Source organism: Mus musculus, chromosome 17 (genome assembly GCF_000001635.26).
Source record: "Mus musculus strain C57BL/6J chromosome 17, GRCm38.p6 C57BL/6J".
Classification (NCBI taxonomy): Eukaryota; Metazoa; Chordata; class Mammalia; order Rodentia; family Muridae; genus Mus; species Mus musculus.
In genome coordinates, this window is record NC_000083.6 from 25,201,768 (window position 1) to 25,217,559 (window position 15,792).

Here is a 15,792-nt window from a genome sequence, read left to right on the forward strand (position 1 = left end):
TGTTTGGTTTTTCTGAGACAGGGTTTCTCTGTAGCCCTGACCATCCTGGAACTCACTTTGTAGACTAAACGGGCCTTAAACTCACAGAGATCTGCCTGCCTCTGCCTCCCCAGTGCTGGGATCATGGATGTCCGCCACTACTGCCCAACTTCTGGGTTTTCTAGTTTATAAACAGTGCTTCCAAATTGCAGATAGTCCAGCTGTGGGTCGTTTGCCTGCAGTCTTCCTCTCTCATTGGATAAGATGAATCCAGCTAGAGGCCAGATCCATTAGCAGCATGGCTGCGGAGCTGTTCTGACTCCATGTTTTACTGTGATCCTCCATTGTGCTGTGTGGCACTCACACTGCACGCTCTTCATTGCCCCGCCTGGCTGGGTGCTGATAAGTTGTGGCTTATTGTAACACTATAGGTTTGGGGAAAGGAGAGGGGATGCCACTTTCCCAGTCTCTCTGTTCCACAGGGAGACTTGCAGTGGCCTGTCCCAAAGTCAGGGACAGGGTGTAATAATCAACCATAGGACAGAGTGGCTGCAGCCTCCTGTCTGGCTTTGTGTCTTGTGTCAGCCTTCTGCGCTATTCAGCAGCCTCCCTGTGAGCATGCTCTGCTCGTCTCCGAGCGGCATCTGACCCAGTGCCACGGGTGGGAGGCGAGAACCCCATGTCTCTGGAGGGTAGATTGGATTTGGCTGAATAGGACAAAAGAAAGGAAGTGATTTTTAGAGAGATCTTTACTCATGTTTTTGTTTGTTTGGGGTTTTCCTTTTTTGACAAAGGGTCTCACTGTGTAGCCCAGACTGACCTTGAACTCAGAGATAGACCTGCTTCTCCAGTGCTGGAATTTAAGGTGTGAGCCAGCACAGCCAGCCTCAAAGTTGGGGTGCTATTGTTGTTATTTTGTTGTTCTTTTGTTTTGAGGTAGAGTCTTATGATGTAGCTCTGGCTTTCCTGGAACTCACCATGTAGACCAGGCTGGCCTCAAACTCGTAAAGATCCATCTGCCTCTGCCACATAAATGCTGGGATTAAAGGCGTGTGCCACCACGCCTGGCAGAATTAACCATGTTTAGGCTGGATGTGATAAAGCCACTTTGTGAGTCTAGTACTCAGGAGGCTGATGCAGGGTGATCATGAACTCAAGACCAGCCTAGGCTAGATACTAAAACTGTTTCATAGATTGGATGTGGTTAGTATATATACACCTGTAATCTTATGTCTTAGGAGGCTGGCTTTGAGCAGGATTGCAAAATCTAGGCCAGCTTGAACTACGGAGCAAGTTTAAGGTCAGTCCGGGCAATGAATGGGACTTTCTCTCACAGTAGAGAGTAAAAAGAGCTGGGGAGGGGCGGAGGGGGGGGGCTTGGGCTCGGGCTAGACCGCTTGTCTGGGCGTTAGGTCCCCGGCTCATCTTCAGTACAGCCTGAGCAGAAGCTTGGTGACTCACACCTGTAACCACAGCACTGGGGAGGCAGGCACAGGGCATTAAGTTTGAAGCTAGTCTAGGTTATGTGTAACCTGTTTTTAAAAAAGCATGAAGATTTTTTTCCCCCGGGGGCTGGAGAGATGATAGCTCAGAGGTTAAGAGCATTGACTGCTCTTCCGAAGGTCCTGAGTTCAAATCACAGCACCACATGGTGGCTCCCAACCATCCGTAATGAGAACTAACACCCTCTTCTGGTGTGTCTGAAGACAGCTACAATAAATAAATGGCAGGGCCGGAGTGAGCAGTGTTGACCAAGCAACCAAGTGGGGCTGACCAGAGGGAGCAGAGGTCCAGAAATCAATTCCCAGCAACCACATGATGGCTGGCAACCATCAGTACAGCTACAGTGCACTCACATACATTAAATAGATAGATAGATAGATAGATAGATAGATAGATAGATAGATAGATAGATAGATAGATAGATCTTTTTTTTTTTTTAAACACCCCCTCCCTGCCCCGCCGCCTCCCCTAGACTGGGTTTTTCTGTGTAGCCCTGGCTGTCCAGGAACTCACTCTGTAAACCAGCCTGGCTTTGAACTTACAGATCTACCTGCCTCTGCCTCTTGAGTACTGGGATTAAAAGGCATGTGCCACTACCACTCGGCTAATGTTAAGTATTTTTAAAAGTAGGAATTTCGCCGGGTGTGGTGGCACACACCTTTAATCCCAGAGGCAGAGGCAGGCGGATTTCTGAGTTCGAGGCCAGCCTGGTCTACAGGACAGCCAGGGCTATACAGAGAAACCCTGTCTCGAAAAACCAAAAAAAAAAAAAAAAAAAAAAAAAGTAGGAATTTTGGAGGCTGGAGAGGTGGCTCAGTGGTTAAGAGCACTGATTGCTCTTCCAGGGGTCCTGAGTTCAATTCCCAGCAACCACATGGTGGCTCACAACCACTGTAATGGGATCTGATGCCCTCTTTTGGTGTACAGCTACAGTGTACCCATATACGTAAAATAAATAAATCTTTTTTTATAAAAAGTAGGAATTTCTTCTCCTCCTCCATCATCATCACCATCATTAGAGGTGGGAGTGGGCATGCAAGTGCTTGGGTAGAAACCAAAGGACAACTTTCGGGAATCCGTTTTCTCCTTCTATTGTGAGTTCCAGAGATTGAATTTGAGCTGCCAGGTTTGTGCAGTAACTGCTTCTACCTGCTGAGACTTCTCAGTGGCCTAAAAGTATTTTTAGAGCAGTTCTGTAGTCACAGCAAAGAGGAGGAGACCCAGATGTTCCCTGTGCACCCCAGCCTTATTGACAGAGTTCAGAGGACAGGCCTGCGTTGTCCTGTTGTTACCCAAGCCCATGGAGATGGGGCTTCCGTTTCACTAGGTTGGTTTGTTTGTTTTATTTTATTTTTATTTTTAATTTATTATATGTAAGTACACTGTAGCTATCCTCAGATACTCCAGAAGAGGGCATCAGATTTCGTTACGGATGGTTGTGAGCCACCATGTGGTTGCTGGGATTTGAACTTTGGGCCTTTGGAAGAGCAGTCGGTGCTCTTAACCACTGAGCCATCTCGCCAGCCCCGGTTTGTTGTGTTTTTATGGTAATAGAAACAGCATAAGAAAGAGAAGACACCCCTGAGAATGGAGTGTGAGCTGGGGACAAGCATAGTCTCAAAAAAAGATCTGTGCTTTCCTGGTTGTTTATTTGTGTGGGGGCGTGGATATGCATGTGGGGGGCAAGTGTTTGTGCATGTGTCTCACACTTTCTCCTCATGCATTGATACGGAGGCTGCATACCCATTTGGAGTTTACGTGAATGCTGGGGATTTGAACTCTGGTCCTCATGCTTGCCCAGCAAGTGCTTAAAGCCACTAAGCCATCCCCTCAGCCTATCAGTGATTTTTAATTATGGTCACATACTAATGTGACCAGGGCTTGATTGACATTTGATTTTTTTTTTTTTTCCTTTTTGAGACAGGGTTTCATTTCACCAAGGGTAGCCTTGAACTTGCCATGTAACTAAGTGTCTAACTTGAGTGTCTGTTACTTCTGTCTGTACCTCTCAAGTGCTAGGACTACGGGCATGGGTCACCGTGCTCATGCAATGATGGGACTAAACCCAAGCTTGGTACACACTAGGCAAGCTCTCTACCAGCTGAGTTATCTTCTCAGCCAGTTCCTAAAGGAATCCTATCCCAGTTAACAGGGCTTCTCTCATCTCCTACTGTGTACAGTGTCTTTTGGGCAGTCCACAGTACAGTAGCTCTGGCCCTTCCTCGTGAATGAACCACGGTTGCTTACCTACTCAGTGGTGTTGGATGGGTGGCTGGCTGTACTTTGGGCTGCTATGCCTAATGTTACTGTGAATGCTCAAGGCCAGGTTTTCTTGCATCTGTTTTCCAGACAGTAACTTCGTATTGGGCAGCTATAAGACTGAGCAGTGCCCGAAGCCACCACGCCTATGTCGCCAGGGCTACGCCTGTCCACACTACCACAACAGCAGAGACCGCCGTCGGAACCCCAGGAGGTTCCAGTACAGGTGGGCTGGGGGACCCACAGGCAGGATGACCCTGAGCAGTCTCCCTGGTGTTTCCCATCAGAAGTCCGCTCCGGCTCTAGAGAGATACTCTGCTGTAGCCACTGGCCTTAGGGCTCTGGAGCCCCTGCTGCCTCCCTTTACCTGACAGATTCAGGGCCATGAGGCTTCTTCACTTCTTTGCAGAGGTGGGAATTTTTGACTATAAGCCCAAACTGGCAGTGGAAGTGCACCCCCATGCTAGGGAGGGGAGCATGTTCCATGCGGTTGTCATAGAGATGCTCACTCTTATGTTCTCATTGAGGATGTCCTGCTCAGCAGTGCTGTCACTCACAGGCAAGGACACTGTCTTAAGGGACTGGGCTTGTTAGAGACGAAAGCTTGAACATCTGTTGCTCTGTTTGTTGTAGGGGCGAGTGAGGTTTCTGCCCTCGGGCATGGTGGTTCTCATAGTCCTCCCACTGTTGGCCCTGTTAGTGATGGGGATCTTAGCTGGGCACACGCCTCTCTGGCCTGTCCAGCACCTTGTGTGTTTTTATTGGCACTTCTGATAATATACCCCCCTTGTACCGTGTACCACCCTGTCAGGAACTAAAAGGGGGGCCCTGGGGAAGAGGGGGAAGGGAAAGACCCACACCCCACCAGAGTTCCACCTATTCTCTGTCAGTCAGGCTTGGGAAGGCTGCCATACACCTTCCACTCAGCCCCGGGTGAGCATTTAAGCCTCTGACCCACTCTTCGGCAGGTGGCCAAAGGGGCAGCCCTACCTGGGAACCCCGGAGCTACTTTGCTTAAGCCACCAGGGTTATGGGAGAGAGGGATGAGAGAAGAGGTTCCCAACACCGACAGAGTGAGCGCAGTGGATCTTGACTGGAGCACAGGAAGGCCTTCCATTAGAAAGATTAGGGAGATTAGAAACGGCTCATTAGGAGAAAGCCTATCCCATCCTCCAAGCACAGTGGGCCTTGATGAGCAGAGACTGTCTATGGTTTTAGAGCTTTATTGTAGAAAGGCAGGGGGAAAGAGAGAAGGTAGGGAGTGAGAGAGAGAAAAAGAGAGAAAGAGGAAAGGCTAGCAAGAAAGAGTAAGAGGGAGAGAGGAGTGAGAGAGGAGAGAAGACAGAGAGAGGAGTGAGGGGGTGAGCATGAGGGATAAGAAGTAAGAGACTGAGAAGTAAGAGATCGAGGTGAGGGCTGAACAGCCCTTTTTATGGTCTTTACTGTTGCTAGGTAACTGGGGAGTTTAGCCTGAAGGTTAGAAGCTTGGAACATTGTCTACTTGAGTTCTAGCCATGCTTCTCTTGTGGGGGGTGTGGGGGGCGGTAACTTAGGCAGGAGCCAGAGTTCCAGGAGCATGAGGGAACGCCTACTGTTCATGAAGGTGAATTATCACCTTTCAGGGTTCAGACCTCAGCTCGACTAGAGACCAGCCTGTCTGTGCATAGCCTAATTCCCCACACCACCCTGTCACGTAAGGACTGTGCACCACCCAACCATCATCCCACCTTTGGCTTTTCTGGGATGCAAGGCTGACAGCAGAGCACCGAGTCCTGGAGACTGGGTTCTGGGGGTGCTGAGCTCCTTACCCCCCCTGATCTTCACCTGCCTCTGGGTTGGGGTTCCATCAGCCTGATCGTTCCATCAGCCCATCTTCCAAAGCATCATGTACTCTGCTCCAGCCACCCCTGTCTGTATTGCTGGCCTCCGGAGCCTTTGGGTTTGCAGTCTGCACTCACGGTGGCCCAGGTCCTCCGTCCCCACAGATTTCCTTACAGCCTATATTTTTTATTTGCAGAGGCCTACCCTCTTCTCTTTGTAGTAACCTCATGTCCCCTTGAGTGCCTAGGGACACTGTTCTCCTCATAGACAAAGGTAGTGGATTTGTGACTTCACTGCTCTCAGAATAGCTTCAGGGTCAAGAGACCTGAACAGAAAACCAGCAAAAATAATAAATGGTGCTGTCACTACTGCCTGGCCTTAAGAGGACCAGTGAATATCTTTCTAAAAAAGATGGAAAATCGGACAAAGAAAAAAAAATGAGTTCCAGAGGTAGGAATTTTTGACCCTAAACCCAAACTGACGGTGAAGCTGCCAGAAAGCATGGGAAGAGCGTGGAATGTGGTCACTTAACCTAAGTCTCAGATTCTACTTGGCTGCAGAAGGCAGAGCCCTGGGCCACCTCACCTCATGCCCCACAGTGTGTCCCTGAGCCAGCTGTTCCTCGCCCCTGGGAGGCGTGACTCCTATGGTGGACACTCAGGTTCATCCCGTTCGCCTTTGCATCCCTCAGGGGGGGCATGGTCACTGTAGGCTCATTTGCCAGATTCTTAGCACACGGGGTATGCTTTTCTGTCCTAGGTCTACGCCCTGTCCTAGTGTGAAGCACGGTGACGAGTGGGGCGAGCCCTCACGGTGTGACGGTGGGGACAGCTGTCAGTACTGCCATTCCCGCACGGAGCAGCAGTTCCATCCTGAGGTAGGCATTGGTCAGGGCCAGACAGGACTACTGGCAGCTCAAGAGGGGCTGGCTGTGTGTGGGATCCTCACTGGAAGGGCATGTAGGACTCAGAAACGCCACATGCTATGAGATGTATTAAATCAGCCTTGGAGGAGTTAGGGAAGTGGGGTGGGAGCAGGAAGACAGGAAGGACCCGTGAAGTGAAAACAGCTTCGCCTCCCAGACAGGGAGTATAACCAGGAAGGGACAGTTGTCACTAGAGAGTTCCCACCACTCCCCTGGCACTGGCTGCCCTATTTCTAGTACCTACTGAGGTCCAGCTGATCGAGTGTAGCCCACAGCTCCAGCCTGGGTGCTATGTGAGTAAACTGCCTGTCCCTGAGCAACAGACTTTCAGTAGTGAGGATGTTCAGGGGTTCAAAGGTCACCACATAGATGGGAAGGACTGTCCTGTGGAATATTCTAGATAGGTGTTTGGCCCATTCCTTATGAGTTCCCCTTGGCTGCTCAGTCATCCAAACAGAATGCATTCAGATTTGAATTAAAATGAAAAAGTAGGGGGAGGAGATGTTTGAAGAGGGCTGCAATCTAGATGTAAAGTAAATACATTAATTAATAAAAGAATGAATAAGCAGACAAAATGTCCTTGGGCATCTAAGTCTGCAGGTAGTGGGGCTAGGCTAGTGGAACTGAAGGGCATAGCTGTATGCAGGCATAAGTGTGCTAGTGCAGGGGCTGTTGTCATGCCCTCCCTGAGCCTTTTGAGTGGGTAGTGTTGTTTTGGTATCTAGGGAATGTTGGCTCCTGGGTGCCAGTCTTGTCTTCGTTCTTTCCCAGGTCCCCATGGTGAAGTAGTGGGCAGTCTGGTCGTAAGATAGGTGCTTGTATAAGCACCTATCATTGAACAGGCATTGCTCGAGCTTCTGCTGTCTACCAGACAGACACCTTTCCAGAGTGTCAAGTAGTCTTTGCCTGGCGGTCTGACAGACAGACTTGGCTCTGACCAATACATTTTGCAGAGCGGAGGGTTTTTAGGACCAAGGGCATCTAGGGGCAAATGGTATGGTGGCCATCTGTCTATCACTAGAAAGGAAAGGGTTGTGTAGCTCAAAGATTTGGAGGTTCCCAGTCATGATCACAAGCATATCTCATAGTTACAGGGGCCTTGCACTAGGCCCTGCCTTGTCACCGGTCCAGCATCTTCTGGTCTAAGAGCCAGGCCTTCATGAGCTTTTGGAGACACTGCAGATTTGTTCTGCAGCTGGGAAGTGCTCACTCACTCTGTTTGCTTCGGTGTTCTAAGCGGCCAGCTGCGCTTCATAGAAAACAGATCACTAAGCCACCATGTTTTGTCTGATTTCCTAGATCTACAAATCTACAAAATGCAACGATATGCGCCAAACTGGCTACTGCCCTCGGGGCCCTTTCTGTGCCTTTGCACACACTGAGAGTAAGTAGACGATCTTCAGGGGGGTGTGGGGGAGGGGGCACCTCAGCCACCATGTGGCCAAGGAGCTCACTCAGCAGCTCCACAGTCTCACAGTGACCTGGGACTAGGCATGTCTGGGAATCCTGTATATAATGCCCGTTGAGATGGCTGGGGTGGGGGCAGGGAGAGGGGAGGGCTCATGCCTCATGGCTGGACCTGCCTTGCCCTTTGCACCTGGGACAGACTAGACCTGTGATGCTTGAAAGGACCCCTGTCCCCGGCCTCCTAGGTCCCACCTGCCTCCTGGGGATACGGATCTGTTGTCATTCTCGTGCTCACCTGCTTTGCTGCTGTCCTGCTGGGACTGAGTGTCAGTGGCTTTGTAGAGTCACTTTCTGTCCCTGTAGCTAGAGGTGCCAAGATCCTTAGTTGGGCTTGGCCAGCTGGCCTCAGACCCTACGGTCATTTATTGTCACATAGGCTCATAATTGATTCTCTAAAGCTGCTCCCCCAGCTCAGGAGTCTGAGTTCTGGTGGTTATAAAGCAGTTGCAAGCTCAGACTTCATTTTCTGTTCCAGTTGGAGTGGCAGCTGTTTCTGATCACACTTGACATGTTGTTGTTCATGTTAAAAATGATTGAACCCAAATAGCACTATTTGGGGCTAGAGAGATGGTTCAGTAGTTAAGAGCATGCATTGCTCTTGCAGAGTCGAGAGCTGAATTCCCAGCACCCACAACCGCTAGGGAATCAAATGCACACTCAGGGACCCCCGGAGCACCTGTACTCACATGCACACATCCACACAGAATACACACCTTAAAACAGATGTACCAACCATTGAGCCACCTCTCCAGCCCCTAAAAAGAATTTTTTTTTTTTTTTTCCGAGACAAGGTTTCTCTGTGTAGCCCTGGCTGTCCTGGAACTCACTCTGTAGACCAGGCTGGCCTCGAACTCAGAAATCCACCTGCCTCTGTCTCCCAAGTGCTGGGATTAAAGGCGTGCACCGCCGCCATCACCACCCAGCAAAAAAGAATTTTTTATTTTAATTTCATGGCTCTGTGTGGGCTGGCCTGCCACCCAGAACAAGGGAAGTGGTTACAACATCAACCGGTCCTCTCCACCTGTCCTGTGGGCCAGCTGGCGGCCCCTCAGTGCCAGTTTCTCTTTTTTTTCTCTTGGCAGAGAGCCTGGCTATGGTGAACGAGTGGAGCTGCCGTGATCTCAGTTCCAACAGCACCTCAGCTTATAGCAGCCAGCCTGGAAGTGTAAGTGGACACTGCTTGGATCAGTCCCACTGAGGGGACAGGCATGGGGTGAGGTTTGGGTGGTGTGGCTGAAAGCAGCCTACATGTGGAGTTGTGATTCCTCCTCAGATAGTCTAGAAAAGTCTTGCCTGGGCTGGAGCAGGACATCATGCCCCTGCTGCACTGCTTTGTGGGATTCGGCCTTAGCGGGCATCTGGTGCCTTGCCAGCCCTCGACTTGGCAGATCCCTTGGGCTGTCCGTCCTAGGCAGTTGGAGGTCATCAACAAGTGGTATCTGATGCAGCATCTCAGTCTGTTACTCGGCATCCCCATGCTTTGGGTGAGGGGCGTCCTGTATCTGATGGGTGTGATGAGGATGGATCGTTCTCGGACTGAGAAGTCACTTCCTGTTCGTGCCAGAGTCAGCCACTAGAGTAGGTCCCTGGGGAGCCATCCCAGGATAGGGACAGGATGTTCAAAAACGGATTTAAAATAGCATTTGGTTCTAAACAGTTTGTGTGACATTGACGTAGTCCTGAGGTTGCTGGGCAGTGTGGTTTATGCCCAGCATTCAGGAGGTGGAGGTAGGAGGTCTCTGAGTTTGAGGACAGCCTGGTTTATAAAGTGAGTTCCAGAAACCCTGTCTTAAAACAAAACAAAACAAAAACAAACTATTAAAAATGAGGGGAAAAAAAGAAGTCTCCCTGAATTAGTTGAACAGAGCCGCTCTGCTCAGCTCATGCAGTCAGGGTGTCGCTGCACTTGGTTGCTAAGCCACTGTTGGACCCTGAGTCTGTTAGGGCTCCTGAGGTTCTGTAGGTGTTTCTTTGTGGTCTAGGGTTTAGTCACTTTTGTTCTTTGGCCCTTCTGCCTAGGATGGTCTTCTCTGGCTGGTAGGGCAGGCTCCATATGTGTTCTAGGTATGGCAGGCATCCTCTGCTGCTCTCGGCTCAGGAGGCCCCAGTCTGTGATGCTCTGTTGCTGGTGTCAGTGAGCTCTCCCGAGAGTCCCTCTCTCTCTGAGTGAGGGTGGAGGAGTGCCTGTGGATGAGTCATCTCTACATTCTTTCCTGCTCTGGGCCTGGAACCCTGCGGGCACTCTATACTCAGAACTTTCCACGTCTCTTGGAATTGTCACAAAACCCTCACAGGGCCACTTGAAATGCTGGGAGCTCTTCTCCTTCAAGGAGGCACAGCTGGGCCTGTCTTAGGGTTTCATTGCTGTGAAGAGACACCATGACCAAGGCAACACTACAAAGGACAACATTTAATTGGACCTGGCTTACAGGTTCAGAGGTTCATTATCATCATGGCAAGACCATGGCGGTGTGCAGACAGGCATGGTGCTAGAGTAGCTAAGAATTCGACATCTTGATCGGCTGGCAGCCACGAGTAGACTAGATTCCACCCTGTGTGTAGCCTGAGCAGAGCAGACCTCCCACAAAGTGACATACTTCTTCCAACAAGGCCACATCTCCTGGTAGTGTCACTCCCTATAGCCAGACTTTCAAACATGAGTCTATGAGGCTAAACCTATTCAAACCACCACAACCTCCCTTGGGCAATTCTGAACAGACTTAGCCTTGGTGCTGTTTGGGTCAAGCAAGAGATCTGCACACACCGGGCGGTGGTGGCGCACTCCTTTAATCCCAGCACTTGGGAGGCAGAGGCAGGTGGATTTCTGAGTTTGAGGCCAGCCTGGTCTACAAAGTGAGTTCCAGGACAGCCAGGGCTATACAGAGAAACCCTGTCTCGAAAAAAACAAACAAACAAAAAAAGAGACCTGTACACACCCAGGCCATTTTGTTGAATAACTCCTTGGCTTGGTACATGTGTCAAGGCCTGTCTTTCCCTGAGTGATCCAAATGTGGGAAGAGCTTTGGGTACCAGTGAACAGGAACTGTGTAAACACTTTCTCAGTGTTTTGTAGGGTTGTTGGTTATTGTTTTGGTTTTTTGGTTTTTTTTTTTTTTTTTTTTTTTGAGATGAGGTCTTATTCTATGACCTAGGTTGGCCTCAAACTCAACGATCTGCCCGCCTCAGTCTCCTTTGTAATGGGATTACAAGCCCAGTCCAGCACACCAGCTCCAGCATTTTCTAAATTGTAAACAAAGTGTAGGCCTATGTGTTTTCAGGAGATGTCTCCTTGCCTTTCTAACCTGAGCGGGTCTTCTATTTGCAGGCCAAAAGGAAAGACTCCCCCTCTGAAGGAAGCCAGAAAGCTACTGAGGACAGCAAGCAGGTACAGCATCGCATGGCTTTCTGTTAGGCCTTTCTGTGTCCGCACTCTACTGCTGAGTTAAGCCCCCAGTCCCACTGCCTACTTGTTCTGTAATTGTTTTCTTTCTTTTGCTCATATTCATGTGTCCTTTGTTTTACTGTTCAAAATACTTAAGACTGGTGGTGACAGTGATACACGCCTTTAATCCCAGCACTTGGGAAGCAGAGCAGACAGATCTCTGTGACTTCAGGGCCAGCCTGCAGAGCTCGTTCCAGGACACAAAGAAACCCTGTGGTTCCCCACTCCCCTCACCCTGAAAATTGTGACCTACCTTGAAAACAAAATCAAAGCCTTGTAGCATTTTTTTTCTCTGGGAAATATAGGCCCTTGAGTCAGCTGCAGCGACTGTAGCCAAGTGTTTCAGGCAGAGGCCTGAGCAGCAGAACTCTCTTTTTTTTTATTTTAAGATTACTTTTTTTGTTTTGTTTTGTTTTGTTTTGTTTTGTTTTGTTTTGTTTTTTTCGAGATAGGGTTTCTCTGTATAGTCCTGGCTGTCTTGGAACTCACTTTGTAGACCAGGCTGGCCTTGAACTCAGAAATCCACCTGCCTCTGCCTCCTGAGTGCTGGGATTAAAGGCGTGCGCCACCACGCCCGGCAAGACTTACTTATTTTTATGTATAGGAGTACACTATAGCTGTACAGATGGTTGTAAGCCTTTTCATGTGGTCGTTGGGACCTCTGCTTGCTCCAGTCGGCCCCACTTGCTAGGCCCCTGCTTGCTTTGGCCCAAAGATTTATTAATTATTATAGATAAGTACACTGTAGCTGTCTTCAGATGCACCAGAAGAGGGCGTCAGATCTCATTATGGGTGGTTGTGAGCCACCATGTGGTTGCTGGGATTTGAACTCAGGACCTTTGGAAGAACAGTCAGTGCTTTTAACTGCTGAGCCATCTCATCAGCCTGCAAAAGAACTCTTATTTCCAATTCCTTGAGGTTAGAGACTGAGCTAAAGGTGGGGTCAGGCCTGGGGCCTCTCCTGGGCCCACAGACATGTGTACTCACTGGCTTCACAGGGTTATCCCTTGGCACATGCCTTTGTCCTCATCTCTTACAAGGACAGTGATCTCATTATAACCTACTGAGTCTGTAAAGATTCTTGGGTCCAGATTAGGTTACACCCAGATGTCTTGGTCATAAGGGTTCCCACATGTGGATTTAAGGGGCACTGTTTAGCCCATCCTCCCATGTTCACGAGCCTAGCTTGTTTATTAGAGTGGACATCAGTGGCTCTGGGGAGCCTCCCATCTGAGAATACAACCTGTCTGTGTTCACTAAAGCTCCCTAGCAATACCCTGGTCCTGTGATGGGGGCTTCATGTGCCCTTAACCTCAAGGCCTCTTCCCTAACCAGTTTAGCTTTTCTATGTTAGTTCGGACTAAGTTGTCTGTTTTAGGAAACAAATTTTTGTCTTGATACAGCTGCCCCAATGACTCAAGATCATTTGTGTTTCCTTACGCCATAAAAGGATGGTGACCATTGCAAGGCAACGCAATCCATGACTGTAACCCCAAATCCCAGGACTTGGTAGGCCAAGTCAGGTTCATGAGTTCAAGGCTAACCTAGGCCATAGGGTAGAACCCTATCTCAAAATTAATAAGTAATCAATCAATCAGTTAATCAGCACTGGCTCAGAACTTGCTCTGAGTGAATTGTCACTTCCTCTCCTTCCTGTGATTTCTGCTGTCCACACGGAGCCAGGGCAAGGAGAGGAGGAGGTGAGGCGTTCATGGGTCACAGGGACAGGGTATTAGTTGGGGAAATTGAAGGGTTCTGGAAACTGGTGGTGATGGTGTTTGCACAGGGTGGGTGCATTTAATGCCACAGAAGGGTATAAGAACCAGGTTTTGTGCTCTGGCACATAAAATCCCAGAGCTTGAGGCAAGAATATCACCGAGTTTAAGGCCAGTCCGGGTTTATAGTAAGGGCGTGTCTTAAAGCTTAAAAATAAAGGGCTAGATGGAACTCAGTGGTAAAGAGTGCTTATGTAGTGTCTTAGTTAGGGTTCCTGCTGCTGTGGTGAAACACCATGACTGAAAGCAAGTTGGGGAGAAAGGGGTTAATTTGGCTTACGCTTCCACATCACGCTTCATCACTGAAGGAAGTCAGAACAGCAACTCAGGCAGGGCAGGAACCTGGAAGCAGGAGCTGACACAGAGACCGTGGAGAAGTGCTGTTTACCATTGCCTTGCTTGTCATAGCTTGTTTAGCCTGTCTTAGTTAGGGTTTCATTATTGTGAAGAGACACTGTGACCAAGGCAACTTTTGCAAGGGGCAACATTTAATTGGGGCCTATTTAGTTCAGAGGTTCAGTCCATTATCATCAAGGAGGGAAGCATGTCTGTGTCCAGGCAGGCATGATGCAGGAGATGCTCAGAGTTCTACATCGGCAAACAGTAAAAGACTGAATCTCTTCAGGCAGCAAGAGTCTGAAATCTGAAAGCCCACCCCCACAGTGACACACTCCAACAGGGACACGCCCACTCCGACAAGGGCACACCTCCTAATCATACCACTCCCTTGGCCTAGCATTCAAACCACCAGAGCCTGCTTGCTTATAAACCCAGGAACCTGCCTAGGTATGGCACCACCCCCCAATGGACTGAGCCTGGAGAGATGGCTCAGTGGTTAAGAACCCTGGCTGCTCTTCCAGAGAACCTGGGTTCATTTCCCAGCATGCACATGAAAGCTCACACCTGTCTGCAAGTCCAGTTCCAGGGGATGTAACAGATACGCATGCAGGTAAAACACCAGTACACATAAAATAAATGCACGTCATTAAAATGTAATAATAATAATAATAAGGAATGTCCTATATCTAGAAAAAAATTTCAATTTAGGTTCCCTCCTGTTCAATAATCTAGCTATACATAAAACCAGCTATCATACCTAGCATGCGTGAGCCCTAAGGTTCAGGCCTCAGTGCCACATAGAAGTGTGTACTTAAGACTGATTATGAGCCAGCTAGGTAGTTCAACAGGTAAAAGAGCTTGTCACTGCACGGTGACCTGGATTTGATCCCTGAGACCCACAAGGTTAAAGGAGAAACTGACCCCTCTGACCTGCACACATGAGTATTCATATACATACCCCTGGTAAATAACATTAATACAAACTGAGTAGTTAAAATGATTACTCTTGTCCTATGGTTTTGGGTTTTTTATTTTGTTTTTTGTTTTTGTTTTTTTGGTTTTTCAAGACAGGGTTTCTGTATATAGCCCTGGCTGTCCTAGAACTCACTTTGTAGACTAGGCTGGCCTTGAACTCAGAAATCCGATTGCCTCTGCCTCCTGAGTGCTGGGATTAAAGGTGTGCGTCACCATGCCCAGCTCCTATGTATATTTTAAGAACAAAAAAGAAAAAGGAAGGAAAGAAGGAAGGAGAGAGAAAAGGTAGGTAATGAAGCTGCCTCTAGAGGAGGCCTGATAACCCTTGGTGGTGTCTCTCTGGCCCTGGCCAGGAGAGGCCCTGTCTGCCTCTCTCTTTGGAAACTCTTAGGTTGACCCATTGTGGTTGTATATTTGTGACCATTGTGACTTTAAGGGAAAGGACATGATGATGTTACTAATTTGTAGGGTCAAGTAGTCTCCTGGAACACTTTACCTAGGGGACAGGGGTGTGTCCTCTGCTGGTATGACTGGAGGAGCCTTGTCATAGTGTCTGCCAAGAAAACCCATGGTACCACATGCACTGATGAGAGAACCCCAGATGTGACTATCCCCTTCACATCTGGGAAGGACCTCGACAGGTCCCAGTACCCCAGCCTGTGTGTCAGTTCTCAGATGGGGCCCTGGTGTCCCACAGTCCAGTAATATTGCTGCTGTACTTAGAATGTCAGGCAAACATCCCTCAGACCAGTATGTTGATGACTTGGCAATAACACTGTGCCAACTTGCAAGGTCTCTGCGTTCTTGGTCTAGGGTTTAAAGTCCAGAAAGTGGTTTTGGCTTTGTTATTGTTGTTAGTTTCAATTTTATTATTTTATCGTATGTATATGGATTTTTTTAAAGATTTATTTATTTATTATATGTAAGTACACTGTAGCTGACTTCAGACACCCCAGAAAAGGGCGTCAGATCTCGTTACTGATGGGTGTGAGCCATCATATGGTTGCTGGGATTTGAACTCAGGACCTTTGGAAGAGCAGTCAGTGCTCTTACCCGTTGAGCCATCTGACCAGCCCATGGATTTTTTTTTTTTTGTCTGCATGTATGTCTATGCACTATATGCGTATCTGATGTCCACAGAGGCCACAAGAATTGGAATTACAGAATAGTTGTGAGCTGCCATGTGGGTGCTGGAAACCAAACTTGGATCCTTTGGAAGAACAACTTAATTGCTGAAGCACTAAAGTCTCAGAGTGACAGAGCACTCTGAGATTTTAGGCCGGAATTCCCTTTTCTACTAAACACAG

At 48.7% G+C, this 15,792-nt stretch overlaps 1 protein-coding gene across 15 annotated transcripts in view; it reads left to right on the forward strand.

Annotated features, from left to right (window-relative positions):
* Nucleotides 1-15,792, forward strand: part of Unkl (unkempt family like zinc finger) — a 46,083-nt gene that overhangs the window by 13,407 nt on the left and 16,884 nt on the right. For all 15 annotated transcript variants that reach the window (XR_003952198.1, XR_003952197.1, XM_006525022.4 and 12 more), the window contains exons 5-9: nt 3,832-3,967; nt 6,322-6,439; nt 7,787-7,871; nt 9,037-9,119; nt 11,280-11,339. Coding sequence is in view for 11 of the 15 variants with exons in the window: in XM_006525022.4 (XP_006525085.1) it covers nt 3,832-3,967; nt 6,322-6,439; nt 7,787-7,871; nt 9,037-9,119; nt 11,280-11,339 (482 nt within the window). In the remaining 4 variants the exon portion in view is untranslated. The remainder of the gene's footprint in view (nt 1-3,831; nt 3,968-6,321; nt 6,440-7,786; nt 7,872-9,036; nt 9,120-11,279; nt 11,340-15,792) is intronic.